Source organism: Lygodium microphyllum, chromosome 26, assembly GCF_053477565.2.
Source record: "Lygodium microphyllum isolate KBCC chromosome 26, Lygodium_microphyllum_v1.1.10, whole genome shotgun sequence".
NCBI classification, from domain to species: domain Eukaryota; kingdom Viridiplantae; phylum Streptophyta; class Polypodiopsida; order Schizaeales; family Lygodiaceae; genus Lygodium; species Lygodium microphyllum.
This window is the reverse complement of record NC_141160.1, coordinates 93,840,577-93,858,189: the sequence shown is the minus strand read 5'-3', so window position 1 is coordinate 93,858,189 and position 17,613 is coordinate 93,840,577. Positions and strand designations below refer to the sequence as shown.

The 17,613-nt window shown below is 40.6% G+C and overlaps 1 protein-coding gene across 3 annotated transcripts in view; it reads right to left on the bottom strand.

Annotated features, from left to right (window-relative positions):
* LOC148013550 (uncharacterized) overlaps positions 1-17,613 on the bottom strand; it is a 201,815-nt gene that overhangs the window by 144,433 nt on the left and 39,769 nt on the right. For 2 of the 3 annotated variants that reach the window (XM_087667553.1, XM_087667554.1), the window contains exons 4-6: positions 1,133-1,375; positions 926-1,009; positions 315-479 (exon numbers count right to left, since the gene is read on the bottom strand). In XM_087667553.1, coding sequence (XP_087523679.1) covers positions 315-479; positions 926-1,009; positions 1,133-1,375 — 492 coding nt within the window. Of the gene's footprint in view, positions 1-314; positions 480-925; positions 1,038-1,132; positions 1,376-17,613 lie in introns of all 3 variants that reach the window. The other variant, XM_087667555.1, reaches the window with a different exon arrangement.

Genomic DNA, 17,613 nt, shown 5'->3' with positions numbered 1-17,613 from the left:
CCACTGACTCAACTTGATTAATATCACTCCATCGTCATTGTTACCCTCATCAGTGAATGTTGTTCCCACTGCTGTAGGCCGCAGCCCATTCTTCTAGAGGTGTCACCCCTGCTGCCAGGTGGTTACAATTAAAATCCATTTTCAACACTTCAGATTGGATTCTCATTCCACAGAACTAAGATCTCCACCTAATATCTCAACTTCAGACTTGAATCTTATTGCTTATGACTTTCAAATGATGCTAGTTAGTGCTTAGAACCATGTTGTAAGTGCATCACAATCCTTCAAGCTTTCAGTACAGTTTAAAACCAAACCTTGGAGAGATCCCGAAATGTACTTGATTTAGTAAGATCCAAAATTTCTGACTTGTAGTCTGTTATAATCCATGGCATAACAGGCCACTGAGTAAGATCACAGAAACTGCGGCCTGCTACCAAATTCAGATATATCAGGTAATCAAAATTGGAGACCTTCCCTGCCTGTGCAAAAAATCAATAAAAACACCTAAGTCAGCTCTTGCAAAATAAGGGTGGGTAATGAGAATCTGGCTGAACTGGAGAACACGGAACAAATAACAAGAGATTGCATACAGCATTGTAAAAAAACAGGTCCTGAATAACAACAGGCAACCAATTTACCACCAAAAACTGTAAAAACAAATTGTTTAACCATCTTATTAGAGTTCAGAGCAGTCCTTCAAAACAACATGTCATACTAGTCTTTTAATTTCTGCAATAAATGTTTCATTCTATGTTGTTACTTGTATCAACACTTTTTCTAGCTCAAGTATCACTCACAAACAGATAAATTGTTTACTAATAAATCACACATTATGAGAAACACTCTCATGGAGATGCATTTCATGCAAACCTTAATGTTAGATCAAACATGAGAAATCGCCTCACCATTGCAGAAGGTAACATACCTGCCATGCATGCATGACACAATCCAACCAAGAACCATCTGCCTCCAGTAAATTCCCTATATCATCTTCCCTATTTGTGAAACCCTGCTTGTTTGCCCCCACCAAGAGGACCCTGGTCAGCAAAATTCTAGAAGTATGAGGCAACCTCACTAAAACCAAAATTCCAACAAAAATGCATGCAGACAGAAGACCACTTCAAAACCTTACCTTGAGTTGTTCCAGTAGCTCAGATGCAAAAGCTTCTCTCTCTTCTGTGCTCCGGAAGGTAAAGAATGCACTACCACAATCAGAAAGTTTACTGTCCAAGGTGTTCTTGGAAACTGAATCGGACTCTCCAAAAAACAACTCCAAACCAGTATGGCAAAGTGCATGACGCCTTCTAGCAACAGCCACAATGGAGCTCAAGTGTTGTGTCCGTACAGGACTGTCATTGTTCAGATTATGCAAAGGCTGCAGCGTAGCCAATTTCCCAAGTACATGAAACATAAAGCAAAGAGCGTCAGAAATGTTGCAAACTATTAGGCAAAACAAGCACAGAAATCTGTCAAACAAATGGAAGATAAACTACCTTAGGCTGAAATCATCCCTTTGTGGAATTTCCTTAATTTTTTATCAATGTTCCCGTGCATTTAAAGATTTCTAAGCTATCTGAAATCTTTCCATTTCAGCAACATACGATTGAAAAGCACGCAATAGCATATGTATTGTTAGCCATGGCTTTACATTTAATGCATTATGTTTGTCCTTAGTATGGTTTAGAGCCTTAGTCTCTACTATTTCCTGTGTAAAGCAGTCTTTAAATGCCTCATGAAGTTGTATGCCTCATGAAGTGCAGTTTGTAGGTAGTTGAAAAACGTGACCTGAAGAGGTATTGTGTGTCTTTCTCACGTATGGATCATCATTCTTGATGTTCACGACCTGCTGTATTATGGATTTCCATGATGATGTCTGAGATCTGACAGTTGGCACCATTCTCTTTCTGTGTTTCTGTCCATTTCCAGCATATACTTTATGATTTATGTCTCAGATTCTCTAAGTATTAGTGCTGTGGTATGTATTCTCACGTTGCTATATGGTTATATTTGGGTTTCCTATGAATTGCCTCATAGAGGATTGTGTGTTCTCCACACTATTTACAGCAATGAGATGTATTTTCTGCATGAGGCACAGCAATCCTATTATGCATTCCGCATAGATTAGGGACTGAAACACTTTGGCGATCCTGCCACCGTCATTCTAAACCTCTGCCTGAAACCCCTATCAAAAACAAGTCTATTTAAGGAAGAAAACCTCAGTTCATGTATGCAGTTTGAAGGGTTTTTTGTGTGTAGATCGTCTTTTTCCTTCCCTGATCCTACCATTGCTTGATGGCAAAAATTCAAAGTTCCTGTATGAAGCAGTAACACATTTTTAAAAAACAAGATAATACAATCCTGCCTTTGTTGTTTTGTATCATTGGTCTTAAAGCTTGATCAAAAACGACTCTGTTTGCTGCTAAAAGCCCAGAATTTTTGCAAAAAGCTGATGCAATAACCGACTGCTTAAAGCAGCATGATGCAATCTAAGGTCTTAATTTTGTTTGTTGGGGTATATGTCAGAGAATTACCCGTATCAGTCAAATGTCATTGTAACAAGGAGCAAATCCAAGAAACTAAGAGAAGTTTGGGCAAAGCAACAGCAACAGAGGGAAGTGAATAATGATAATGGAGCAACGGGAGGACTTAACACACTAGATGAAGAACAACTTTCGAAAAATAGGGATACTTATGTACCTCTGGTACCACAACAATATACCAATCTCCTGCAACATCCACGGTATCTCCTACAGCTCCTTGGACTCCTTCAAGTATACCGAGTGTAGACAGTATTGTCACCAAGAAATCAAGATACTCCACCTAAGCAGGCAATTGAAAGATTGCAACATATAGTACTTGGCGGAACAATCTTACTACGGAATACAAAACTTCCATCACAGAAGTCTTTGAAGTTCAACCCTTTACCCCCACTTAAGAAGCCTAAGCACCAATACACAATGAATCCCAATCAGCCAATTAATTCCAAGGTAAGAGCTTCCAAATTTCCAAGCATGAAGGGAAAAGACCCAGACTGCCAAGTGGCTCAATTTGAAACATGGTGGATTGCAACCAACTTTAATACCATGTATGGGGATCAAGTTAAGTGGCAGCCATTTGCAGCAACTTTTAAAGGAAAGGCCATGGATCGGTATAGTACATATGATGCTACTCATTTTACCACATATAATGCCCTTAAAGATGCTTTTCTTAGCAAATTCAGGAAGCATAAAACTACTACGGATGTCTTGAAGAAGTTGAAACAGATAAAGCAAAGATCAATGCTTGTGCAAGATTATGCACAAAAGTTTAAAAATCTATTAAACAGATTGGATGTTGTTGATAGGCCATCTTTGGATTTGCAAAGTTCTTACTTTGTAAAAGGGTTCGATAAAACTATTGCGAGTGCAATAGCCAATGTGGAATTGCAAGCAAATGCTACAATTGATGTGTTGGCAAAATCTACTCAAAGAGTTGAGAGGAAACTTGATGAAAGCAAGTCTAAGAAAAAGGCAACAAAGGATACATCTGCATCCGATTCGAAAGATTCAGATTTTGAAGATAGCAGTAGTGATCAGGACATCTCATCAAGTTCAGATTTAGATACGGAGTCAAGTGACTCAGAGGAGGAGAGAAAAAAGAGGCAGCAAAGATGCCAAAAGACAAAGTCTAAAAAGAGTAAAAGAGCTTCTAAGGATAAGAAGAAGGGGAAAGAAACGGAAAAAAATATAGCATTAGAAAAAAGATTAGAAAAGAAAATTAAGAAACAATTGCTGGACATGGGAGTTATTAATACTCCTAGAAATGTAAAGTCATGCAACAATCAAATTGCACCTAGTAATATAAAGTCATGCAACATATGTCAGAAGGTAGGCCATGAGGCTAAGGAGTGCTGATACAATCCAATGGTGCGGAATTCAAGAACGCAACCAGTACCACCAATGGCACCAGTAAATCAAATTGCACCTGAGATGGCACAACAACGTGGATTTAGAGGTTTTGGAAGGAAGGGTCAGCCACCTAAGCAATGGAGCAATGACCAAGCAAGGCAGTGGAATAATGCCCAGCAAAGTTAGTGAGGGCCTTGCTACTACTGTGGTAGACAAGGACATATGTCAAGACCTGATTGCGAGCTTTGGGTACGCCATAGGGCTGAAAGGGGAATACAAACTGGAGAGCAACAAGAAATGCAACCAGCAAGACTACCCCGTGGACAACAACCACTGGCACCCGCAACAGTGGTCCTAGTCGAGATACTTACAAAAGTCATGAAGGGCAAGGCAGTAGGCCATCAACTGGAGCAGAAAATCAAAGAAGTTTTCTAGAAATAAGTGCCAAGTAAGGGTGTTTTAAATGTAAGCCAGCATGAGTTAGAGCCGTAGGTAAGCTGTGATTGTTCAAACTATATAACCATGGAAAATTTGTTCGGAAGAGACAACAGTTTTAGCCATAACTAGGGCTAAAGCCAAGCAGAAGATAAACTAGGATGATCAGGAACATGCTCGGGAAGTAGCCTCTAAGGAAATTCGGAAGTTGCAAAAGGAGGAGTCAAAACAACTCAATTCCACAGGTTTGTCGTGACTTGTATGAAGTGCACAAAAGTCAACTACAATATGCAACAAATCAGCAAGAATTGCCACCTACAGGGTTACACTTTAGTAGCCAGCAACAAAGTGTAAATCTCTATGAGCAATCTTAAGATTCTCATGAGTTATTTGCTGCATTAGCTAAATCTTCATTACATTTAACTTTGGAACAAATCCTTGTTTTGATCCCAAGATTTAAGGAAAAGCTTTTAGCAAAGATTATGGTGAATTAAGAAAAAGTGTTGAAACACTATGTGATTTATAGCAAGCAGATTTAAGAACATCAAGACATTATCCCCACACGGTTAGAATTGGTGGATTACAAAGTGCCAACCATTCAAGTGGAATACTTGGGCAGTAAATTGGATGATGTATTATTTGATGAAGGCTTGGGAGGAGTAAACATTATACATGAAGAGCTCTATTTAGCACATAATTACAAGGACTTGTACTGGCATTGTTTCAAGTTAATATGGCTGACCAGTGGAGGCTTCAGCCTTTGGGGATCCTGAAGAATCAAATCATTCGAGTTAAAGGGCTGAAGTGTAAGGTAAGATTTGTTGTTCTCCACATGGAAGGTCTAGGAGATTCATATCACATGCTGTTGGAAAGGCCTTGGTTTAGATTATCCAAGTTGAAGCAGGATTGGGGTGTTGATACGGTAATTATTCCCCATGATGGCAAGGAAGTAAATTTATCTACAATTAATCAAGTAGTATTGAAACCAAAGTACCATCCATTGGTTGCTTAGACAACAAATGTTACACCCGAGATTGAAGATGATGATGAAGAACCTTTTTACAAGCTAATCCTACCATTGTACCAGTTTTTGAGGTGGATGTTGAAAAAATTTTGTCTAAATATGATGTAGTTACAGCAATACCACAACAGGAAGAGACTTTACCACTGCAGGCAACAGCGTTACCACTGCAGGAAAACAAAGACTTAATACAGGAAAATAGTGACTTGATACAATAGGACACTAAACTAGATGCAAAAAGAAATGATAGCCCTAAGGGGAGTAAGGGAACTAATAAGGAGACTCTTCAAGAGCAAGAAAAGGCTTCATTAGAGATAGAGGAGGTCGTTGATAGAGCTAGTCAACAAGCCATTATTGATGCTGAGCTGAAATATGAACATATTGTGAGCAAGTCAGCAAGACTGCTTGAAGATGATGTTCAAGAAGCCTATTTGGATGCTGATTCAAATTCTAAACCAATAAAGGTGCGCATTTTTGTTCACAAAGACTTCAAGCAGCAGTTGCTTCAATTATATAAAGAATTCCAAGATATTTTTGCATGGGAGTATACTGACATGAAGGAATTTGATCCAAGGGTGTGCCAGCACACGATCAATTTGAAGGCAAATGCTAAACCTATAATGCAAAAAAGATACCGTATGAATCCAAACTATGCTAAACAAGTGAAAGAGGAGATTGGCAAACTTCTTAGAGCTGGCTTCATCAAGCCTGTAAATAAAGTGACTTGGCTGTCACCTATCGTAGTAGTACCCCAAAAGAATGGCAAAATATGGATTTTTGTGGATTATAGAAATTTGAATGTAGCAACTATCACTGATCCATTCTCTTTTCCAATCTATGTAGAGAGTGTGAGAGATGATGCAAAGTTGCATAAGTATGTCTACGGTTTGGACCCTGATTTATCACTTGATGTTATGGCTCAAAAACCTACCACACTATTCCAAGATATTGAGCTAGTAGAGAGATATGCTCGTAGTACAAAAAGGACATTCCTTTGCATACTTCTTTTGAATAGCAAAGGGTTGTTGCTAAACAATGCAACTTTAGAGGATCCCTACCCCTCAAGCTACAAAAGTAGGCCACCTATTCAAGCTCCTCACTACCCTCTCTCTATTCAATGAAGAGCAACTCCCTTCTCCAAAGTAGTAGATGGGATGTCCCTTCATGAACCGTCCCCCTTGGGACTGTAACTACACCTCCTCCATAGCGCGAGTTCTTTGTTGATGGAAAAACTCAGCAGGCAAAATAATTTAGCAAACAAGTCTTCTAATGCATTGTACACTAGGGGCAGATTTCAGCAAAAGGGTAGTTCTGAAAATAGAGCACCCAACGAGTCTCGTGGCAAAAATGTGAAGTATCATCATTGTGGCAAGAAAGGGCACTACAAATGGAACTGTTTTCAATTTAAGAAAGAGAAATGCAAAAGCAAAAACATTGAAGACAACACAGCTGAGAAAAAGGAAAACCAGCCTACAAAGAAAAGTATTGTGAAGAAAGAGAAGGTAAATGTAATCACTCATGAGAATGACAGTGATGGTGATATACTCCTTGCTTCTTCTTTGAGTGCACATGTATTGATTGTGTAGTGACGGGTTGAGCACCGAGATCGAGACAGACAGTCGTTACGCACACTGAGAGACTGAGAGAGTGAGATAGAGCAGAGTAGAGAGTGAGCAGGTTTTTAGATACAATGACGAGATAGTACCTTTAGGTTTTTAGATAGATATATATGTGTAAGTACAAGTGCTAAGGGTGTGTTCACACCCGAGCACATTCAAAGACACGAGGCCTTTATTCCCAACAACCTCCCACCTAAAGGCAATGTGCTTAAAGAGAAGAAAAGAATCAGCTAAGTCTAGGTATGTACAAAGCTGAAAAACAATATCTATCCAACTCCCATCATCTGCCAACAATGAGCAAACCTCTCTGTTGGAAGACCCTTCATCAGAAGGTCTGCAAGATTATCATCTACATGTACTTTGACAAGCTCAATGCTCTTGTTGTCAAGTACATCTCTAATGAAGTGGTACTTCACCTATATGTGCTTTGTCTTTGCATGAAAGACAGAATTCCGTGCTAGCATGATAGCACTCTGACTATCACAATGGAGAACAAGTAAGTTTGAGATGCCAAGCTCTCCCGCCAGACGTGAAAACCATAAAACCTCCATGCATGCCTTAGTGGCAGCCATATACTCTGCCTCTGTAGTAGACAATGCAACACACTTTTGTAGCCTGGAGATCCAAGAGACTACTCCTCCTGTAAAAGTAAACACATACCCAGAAGTGGACTTCCTACAGTCTGCATGACTAGCATAGTCTACATCCGTAAAGCCAACAACAGATGCCTTTTGCTTTCCAAAGCAGATGCATAACTCCTTTGTGCCTTTGAGGTATCTCATAATACCTTTCACTGCATCCAAATGCTTCTTGCCAGGGGTTGCCATGTATCTGCTAACCACTCCCACTGCAAAGGCAATGTCAGGACGTGTAGTAACTATAGTATACATCAAACTGCCAACAGCTGAAGCATATGGTAACTTGGCCATTTCAGCCTTCTCATCATCAGATGTAGGGCTGTCCTCTACATTGAGTTTTACATATGGAGGCAATGGAGCCCCAATTGTTTTTCCCCCCCTCCTTATTGAAACACTGCAAAACTTTGGAGATATAATCCTGCTGAGATAGATAGAGTAAGTCTGTCGATCTATCTCTAAGTATTACATGCCAAGAATGTGATTTGTATCACCAAGATCCTTCATGTCAAAGCTGCCATAAAGACTTTGCTTCAATGAATCCAAGGCATGAGTATTCCCTGCTAGCAATCAGCATGTCATCAACATACAAAACCAAGATAATCAGGCTGCTATCTGCTGCCTTCTTGGTGTACAAGCAGTGATCCACTTGCCTTGGGACTGCATGAATGTATCAAACTTATGATACCATTTTCTTGGTGCTTGTTTCAGCCCATACAAACTCCTTTTGAGTTTACATACCATCTTTTCTTTTCCTTGTTCAACAAACCCTTCAGGTTGATGCATATATATGTCCTCATACAGATCACCATTTAAAAATGCAGTCTTTACATCCATCTGTATAAGCTCCATATCCTCAACTGCAACTAAGCCCAAAATGGTTCTCAATGTAGTTATCTTAACTACAAGCAAGAAAATCTCATTAAAGTCAATTCCATGCTCCTGCTTGTACCCCTTTGCAACTAATCTTGCTTTGTACTTGGGTGAGGAACCAAAAGTGACCTTCATCTTCTAAACGCATTTGCATGGAAGTGTTTTCTACCCCTTAGGCAACTACACCAAGTCCCAAGTGCCATTTTTCTCAAGAGATTCCATCTCTGACAACATGGCTTTATAACATTTCTTGTTGTCTTGTCTATCCATTGATTCCTTGAAGCAAGACGGTTCACCACTGTCTGTCAACATGACATAATCAGCCACATTGTTTGCACCAAGAACAAATCTATCAGGTTGTCTAGTAGCCCTAGATGATCTCCTAACCCAATGGTCATTGTTTGCTAGCTGTTCCTGCAAATTTCTGTTTTCAACATGCTGTCCTGGCATTTCAGCCTGTAAATCAGCATTAACAGCTTGCTGTCCTGGCTATTCCTACACATGTAGTGGCTCATTATCATGGGTAATAGCTGGCTGATCATTTCCAACATTATTTTCTGCATTTACAGGTTCATTTACAGCAGGTATTTGCTATTGTACAGCGGGCACATTTTGCTATCCAAAAGATATTTCTTCCCGGAATACAACCCTACGGACCTCCTCAATCTTTTCAGGTTGTTTGTGCATGCGATCTTCCTGGAAAATAACGTCATTGCTGCATACTACTTTCCTTTTCTTGGGATCCCACAATTTATACCCCATTTCACCCTCGTCCCCATATCCTAGGAAAATGCATTTACAAGACTTTGGCTCAAGTTTACTATGTTTTTCTTTACGAATGTGTACAAAAGCCTCACAGCCAAACACTTTCATATGAGCATATGAAGGTGGCTTGCCAACCACGCTTCTTGGGGAACTCCCCCTCCCAAAGACCTCTTTGGTGACCGATTAATTAAGTGAACAGCTGTCATAATAGCCTCTGCCCAAAAACCATGGGATAATATGCAGCATGAGACAGCATCGTACGGACCTTATCCTGTACGGTCCAATTCATACGCTCTGCAGCTCCATTTTGGGACGGATTATGAGGGACAGTGAGCTCCCTCTTTATCGCTTTGCTGTTACAAAATGCCTGAAAGGCCTTGGACACATATTCTCCACCATTGTCAGAGAGAAGATATTTAAGTGTCTTGTTTGTTTGATTTTCAGCCAATGCCAAGAATTTTTTAAACTTGTCAAGCACTTCATCCTTGCTATGAATAGGGTAAACCCATACCTTCCATGTAGCATCATCGACAAAGGTGACAAAAATTTCTTTCCCCTTAAAGATAATCCTGGCATTTGACATGCATCCGAATATACTAACTCTAGAGGAGAAGATTTCAACGAAAGAGACTTTTTATGAGACGTCTGTGCATGTTTGCCATAAATACTTGATCGCAGTGCTCAAAATCAGCATAATGAAGACAAGGCAAGTAACCCAAACGAGAAAGCGCTTTCATTCAAATTTGACTCATGTGTCCCAACCGGCCATGCCACAAAGAGACGCTTGGCTACTTGGTCACAGCAACAACATGGTCACGCACATTAGATACATGAAGTGGATACAAAGTATCACTTTTGCACCCTCTCGTAATAACCCTAGATCCCTTACAGATCTTTCATTTTCCATCACCAAAGGTGGTATAAAAACCATCATCATCTAGCTGCCCTGTGCTAATCAAGCTCTTCTTAAGCTGAGGTGCATGCCATACATGCTGAATGTAAAGACAGAGCCATGCTGAAACTATAACTGCACACTGCTAATACCTGAAATGTCACATGCGTAGTTGTCCCCAAGATGGACAACACCATATCAACCCCTTGTATAGGCAGAGAACCACTCACGATGAGGGGTGACATGAAAGGAAGTACCTGAACTAAGAATCTAGGTATGCATGTCATCATCCGTATCTACAAGTAAAGCATGTGTACCAAAGTGTGAAGAGACAAAGAGTACATCACTCCCACTATCACTGTCATGAGTGACTATATTCACCTCTTCAATTTTTGTACTGCTCTTCTTAGGCTGACTGTCCTTCTTCTCTTCCTTGTTATCATCTGTCTTCTTGTCTTTTCCTTTCTCTTTCTTCCATTTGTTACAATTACGTTTAAAGTGACCCTTCTTGCCACAATGATGACATTCAACATCTTTGCCATGTGATTTACTACGTCCTTTGCTATCATATTTGCCCTTTTGCTGTGATCTGCCCCCAGTATGCAAAGCACTGGAAGACTTACTGGATGCATTGTTCTGCCGATTCATCTCTTCCATAAGTAGAGCACTCTCTACATCAACATACAAAAGGATCACATTAGAATTGCTCATAGCTGTCTTGAATGTATCCCAACTCTCTGGTAGAGTGCAAAGCAAGAAAGTAGCATTAAATTCCTCGTCAATCATGAACTTCAAGGCAACCAGCTGGCTGAAAATGGAGTTAAACTCACTGTGAGGAGACATTGTTGTACCCTCTTTCATACGCAAATCCATAAGCTTTTTCAGCCAATACACTTTGCTTACAGCACTCTTTTGTGCATACAATTCTTCCAGTCTAGTCCATATAACATATGCAGAATCCAAACCTTCAATGTTGAACAGCAAGGCATCAGAAATCGATAGCTCTATGGTTGAGCGTGCAAGCTCATTTAACTCATCCCAATCGTCCTGTTCCATATCCGCGGGCCTTGCCCCTTTGGTTTTGATCTGCTTTGTCTCCTTCTTTTGCAACAGGATATTATAGCACTGCTTTTGCCAAACTGCAAAGTTATGTGCGCCTTCAAACTTCTTTATGTGCATCAGATTACTGCTGTCATTGCTGCCAGCCATGATTTTCAGCCCAAATGTGACCAAAAAACAGCAAATGCAGGCCCAAAACTCACTCAAGTGACCACGGTACAAACAAGTACCAATCAGCAATAAATAAACACGCAGAAGCACAGATTTCAGATCTGTTAATTAAATTTTCAGAAGCACCAAACCATGTGCTACAACATTCCACAACTGATTACAGCTGTTCCAAGGGCATATGCATCACATTACATGAGAAATCCCAGATTTTAGCTGCAATTTCTGTTGTACATGTACCCATGGGCATGAAATTTGACCCGAACGGCCAAAAGCCCCAAAAAATTTTGTGCTCAAAGCATCAAACACACATCTTCATTTTCTCTCTCATGCATAGGACAGGCCAATTTTGCCAAAATAGAGCAATTTCAGCAAAACCCCCAAATTTTACGAAGTGTTGATGTCCAAATTGCGTGGAATTCAACCTGCATGTACATAAATTGACCAAATGCTGCACAAATTTTGCCCAAACTGCAAAAGCCCCAAATTGCACGGGGTCCAATGTGCATCAATGTCGAGAAATTGGATAAATTTCAGCCCAATTTGTGCATGCACATGAAAAGCCCCAAATGTCGGGGACAAAATGTCACAAATTCCTGCAATTTCTGAGACAGATATCACTGTTGCATCTTGCTCGCACCAAATCTGGACAAATCCCCAAATTTTCCAAGTTCAACGTGCACTAATTTCAGTGAAATTGAAAGAATTTCAATAAAGTGTGAAAAGCCCCAAAACTCCCGAGCAAATGTGCACCGACTTTGCAATTTCTAAGTCAGATTGTCCAATTCTGTGTTGAGATCCCCAAATTCGGGAAAAGCTCTGAATTTCTAACTCAATTTTGCACAGATTTGAGATTTTGTGCTTGCACACGCGAACCTTGGTTAGAGAAAGAGGATTTTCAACAAATTTTGAAAAAAAAGAGAAAAAAAAATATGGATGACAGGTCCGTTGACCCGTCTGACATGCACCATGAGCCCCGCCAGTCGTGCGGCATGAGCCCCGATGGTCGCCTACAATCGCGTGGTTGTCTCCTGGTCATATGCGCCTTTGGCACCTGGTCGCGAATGTTGCCCGTCACGTTTCCTGCCTTGCCCGTCAACTGCTGCTGCATGGCTTGGCGACTACTGCTCCCATCAACTGCTGCCTATCATGACCTGTCTATCATGACTTGTCTGCTGCCTGTCATGGCCTGTCTGTCGACTATCCTCACTGCCTGGAACTACCCACGATGCCTACAGCTGTCTCTTGCCAACTCTGATACTAGTTTGTAGTGGTAGGGTGGGCACCGAGATCAAGACAGACAGTCGTTACACGTAGTGAAAGACAAAGAGAGTGAGATAGAGCAGAGTAGAGAGTGAGCACATTTTAAAGTACAATGACGAGACAATACCTTTAGGCTTTTAGATAGATATATATATGTAAGTACAAGTGCTACGGGTGTGTTCACACCCGAGTACATTTAAAGGCACGAGGCCTTTATTCCCAACAGATTGCAAATTCTAATGATGACATGCACACTTGGATACTTGACTTAGGTACGTCTTTTCATATCACACCACATCATGAGTGGTTTTCTAACTACAATGGTGGTGTGCGTGGTGTTGTCCACTTGGGGGATAACTATGCATGTCAAATTGCAAGTATTGGTAGTATGAAATTGGAATTTCAGCATGGCTCTATGTTTGTTTTGCATAATGTGAGGCATGTACCTCAGCTCAAGAAGAGCTTGATAAGTACATGGCAACTAGATGGCGAAGGCTATCATACCACCTTTGGGGATAGAAAATGGAAATTTTGTAAGGGCTCTTAAAGTGATACTTTGTATCCTTTGTATGTATCTAGCATGCTTGACCATGTAGTCGCCATAACCAAGCAACCAAGTGTTTCTTTGTGGCATAGCCGGTTGGGACACATGAGTCAAACTAAAATAAAAGTGCTTTCTTGATTGGGTTATTCGTCGTATTTGAGATATACTGATTTTGAACAATGTGATAATTGTATTTATGGTAAGCACGCTCAAACGTCACATAAAAAATCTCTCTCTAAAGTCTTCACCCTTAGAGTTGATACATTTAGATGTATGTCAAATGCGAGAGTTACCTCTAGAGGGAAAGAAGTATTTCATTACTTTTTTTTATGATGCCTGTAAACGCCCCGAACAACGTAGTATACTTAACAATTATGATATTCGCTTGTTTTCGAGATTTAATATAAAAGAGAATGAACACTTAAAGCTGAAAATGAAAATTACTCACAAATTTACAGCCATGAAAATGTAAAAGTAATGGAGATAAGATTGAGGGTTGAAGATGGGCAAAACCCCCCTCCTCTCCCCCCCCCCCCCCCAAGAAGGAATGTATTTCTTCTCAACCCAAGTCCCTTAGGGAAGAGCTCAGTTACAATCAACTTGAGAGTGAGGAGAAGTAATTCTCACTCTCACAAGATCATGCAAAGATGTACAAACACACATGCATTATCTATTATGCAATGATAAGAACTGATTTCTTTACAGTATGAGAGAAGAAAGAGGGGAAATCAGCCTTTCTCCATCGTTGATCAGCAGTACATGGATAGGGCTTGCTTCTTGTTGCTAAAATGGAAGAAAGAGCTCAAGAAGGAGGTGCTATAATGAATTTACAGGCTTGTTGTCCTGTAAAACAGCAGTGATAGAAGAGGGAATATGGAGGAATCTGATAATAGAGAAGTGGGGGATGATGATGGGGATGGATGGGGCCAGTTTCTGGCTATCTGTGGGTGTTGTACATGAGTTTACAGCAAAGAAAAATTATGCTAAATGAAGAAAAACGAGCTCTTATTTATAGGAGAGGGAAGAGCTAGTACAAAAGGGGAAAGTGGAGTAGCACAAGACAAGTGTCCAACCACATGTCATGAGATGTGACAAGTGGTGGGACACTTGGAAACTTGTGTGACAAGTGTCTTGACATTTGTCTCTTCTCTATGGCTTTCCTTTTTGGGCTGAATACTGTCAAGAATAGAAACAACCAAATTTAGTAAGCACAGTCTCAGAGTACAGAATTTACTATTTTTAGAATGACATCCCTATTTTTTAGGACTAGCATTTTTAGGCTAATTCGAGGCTCCTAAAATTTAGGGACCCCCCAATATGGGTGTCATATGAAAGCTTTTTCCGTATACATCGCAAAAACGGTATCAGAATCTTCATGTGACTTTCCTATGCAAAGAAATGTGCATTTCAAGCTTGCAGCCCACACATACACATTGTACAAGCATTTCATGATCATGTCATCTTGTTGATTGTAACTGTCTGTTCTGGCGGATCTAGCCCACACTTCAAGGCATCAATCCTTTCTGTGTGTGAGTCTAACCCTAATATGCGTGAGTTTTGGTCACAGGCGCCCAATCGGGCCATATAGGTGGAAGTGTGAACTATCTTTTCTCTAACCCACCGCGTGGGTCCACCATAACCTGTGACCACTCATCAATAGCCAGCTCCAATGCACTTTTCTTTATATCTAATTAGTGCAAAGGAAACAAATTTAATAAATCATTATATAGACAAATTAATGAAAAAGAATATAAATTCTGTTTCTATAGAGTTGTGACAATGCCACACGCAAAGTATGGGTTTATCCGATCCATTGTAAAGATAAGGCCTTGGATAAATTTAAAAAATTCCTCGCACTTATTGAAAATCAGACTGGCAAGACATTAAAGTGTCTTCGCTCTGACAATGGTGGGAAATATATATTCAAAGCCTTTCACAACTTTTGTAATAGCAAAGGGATTAAAAGGGAGCTCACCGCCCCTCAAAATCCACCCCAAAATGGTTTTGCAGAGCATATGAACAAGACCATTCAAGACAGGGTCCGTACAATGCTATCACATGCTGCTTTACCTCATGGATTTTGGGCAAAGGCTATTATGACTGCTGTAAACTTGATTAATCAGTCACCAAACATGTCTTTGGAGAAGGAGTCTCTCAAGAAGCATGGTTGAGCAAGCCACCTATCGAGCTAAAATATGCATCACTTGCTGATTAGCATCTTAAACAACCCCAAAACACACTAAAAAATGCTCTTTTAGAGTAAAACCCTATAATGAGGAATGGTTCGAGAGAGTTGAGTGGAAACCCTAAAAGGGGAAGCGGTTCGAGAGAGTTCGGGGAAAGCCCTAATTTCTAGGACGCCCTTCCATATCTATAAATAGACAGCCTGCCTCCATTAAGCCTTATTCCGTCCGTGCATGTTTCACACTCTCCAGTGCAGATTTCAGCCATCAGTCTATCTCCACGTGGCTGTCCAGCCCTCACGACCGCTGCCACCTCTCCCTCTAGGCTCGCAGTGCCCTAGCACCTTCTTCCAGTTGTCGCCCACTGTCAGGCGCCATCTCCCAGGTTGTGTTTGGCCTCCAGCTCTGCCATCGCCAACATCTTCAACATCAGGCGACATCCTACAGCCTGTGTTTGCATCCTTCTGGAGCTGCATGGTGTCATCTCCCCACTCCACAGCAGTTGTCGCCTCTGTCTCTGGCAACCCTTGGTGTCAGCGTTTTGCAGTTTCCTCTCTCTTCATTCTCCGACTGGTGGTCACAGATTTGGGATTCGTCTACGGTAGATGTCACACTCCGACATTGCTCTACTCTTGAGCACATTGTATACTCTTACATTCATTTACAGCATTCATTCACTCCAAAGTTGTGTTCTCTCTCTCCCTTCTTCTGTTTGTGTTTGAGTTTCTCTATTTGAGTTTTTGAGTATTGCGTTTAGGGTTTGAGTTTGGCCCTCTTTGTCTGTGTTTGTCTCTTTGTGTTTCTATCGTGGTCGTACATTCTGTGTGTCCTCAATGCAAACCCTAGCAATTTTCTTCACATGGTATCAAAGCCGGTACTCTTGTTTTGTAAAGAGTATCCTGTGAATATTGTGGAGAGCTAGTCTTTGTGTGAGGCACACAATATGACTCATAACTGAATCGCAATTTCCCAAACACCTTCTTCTCCAGTTCCTATGATGTCTTATCAGGCTTCTCCATCATTGGAGGCCCTAAGATGGCATAATGGACTCGGTGAGGAGGACGACACTCCACCTTCACCAGATTTCACTAACATGATAGAGGACACGAAAGACCATGGATGGATTTCTTGATGTCATGTTGGTCAACATTGGAGTGATTGCAGCTCTCCATACTTGAAGACATACTAATTTGAGTGTGTAATTGAGACAAATTCAAAGCTCGTTGATCAAGGTTGGTGAGAGCAATTGAGGACATAGCAGTTGATCCATTGAAGAGCCAAGCACGTGAGGAATCATTAGCAAAAAGAGTATTGATTGTGACAGTGTTGATCACACAAGCGAGTCACGAGTGGTTCATGTAAAGGCTCATCTTCAATATTAAAGAAATACCATAAGGGGCACTCACCTTGAGGGCATCTATGGAGCAAGAGCATTCTAGCTCTGAAGTTATTTGTGTCATCTATTTTCTTTGCTGAATTGAATAGTGTATGTGCTATAAGTTTATGTTTATTGCCCCATAGATCAAGTCTACAAGCTCCTTTCACATGGTACGAGAAAATACATACTTGATTGCTCTTGGTTTTAGTAGTTTATACACTGAGAGTACACTATATATCCGCAAGAATGGGAACAATCCATTGATCTCATTCTTTATGTGGATGATATGCTATTGACTAGGCCCCATGAAACATGTACTACAGCCTTAAACGCTGAATTACAACATGCATTTGATGTTACAAATCTTGGCCATTCTCACTACTATCATGGCATTCAATTCACTACAATTAAGGGAAGCATTGTTTTGCAATAGTCTAAGTACATTAGGCAGCTCCTTGAGCATTTTCAAATGCAAGCTTACAAGCCTATCTCTACTCCAATTGTAACAAGCCAAAGATTTACAGTTGAGAATGCAAGAGATCCATTTGATGCTTCTCCCTATCAACAAGCTGTGGGGTGTCTATTGTACTTGTATATCTCAGTGCACTATATATCCGCAAGAATGGGGATGATCTGTTGATCTCATTCTTTATGTGGATAATACGCTATTGACTAGGCCCCATGAAACGTGTATTGCAACCTTAAAGGCTGAATAGCAACATGCATTTGTTGTTACAAATCTTGGCCATTCACACTACTATCATGGCATTCAATTCATTACAATGGAGGGGGGCATTGTTTTGCAATGGTCTCAGTACATTGGGCAGCTCCTTGAGCATTCTTAGATGCAAGCTTACAAGCCTATCTCTATCCCAATTGAGACAACCCAAA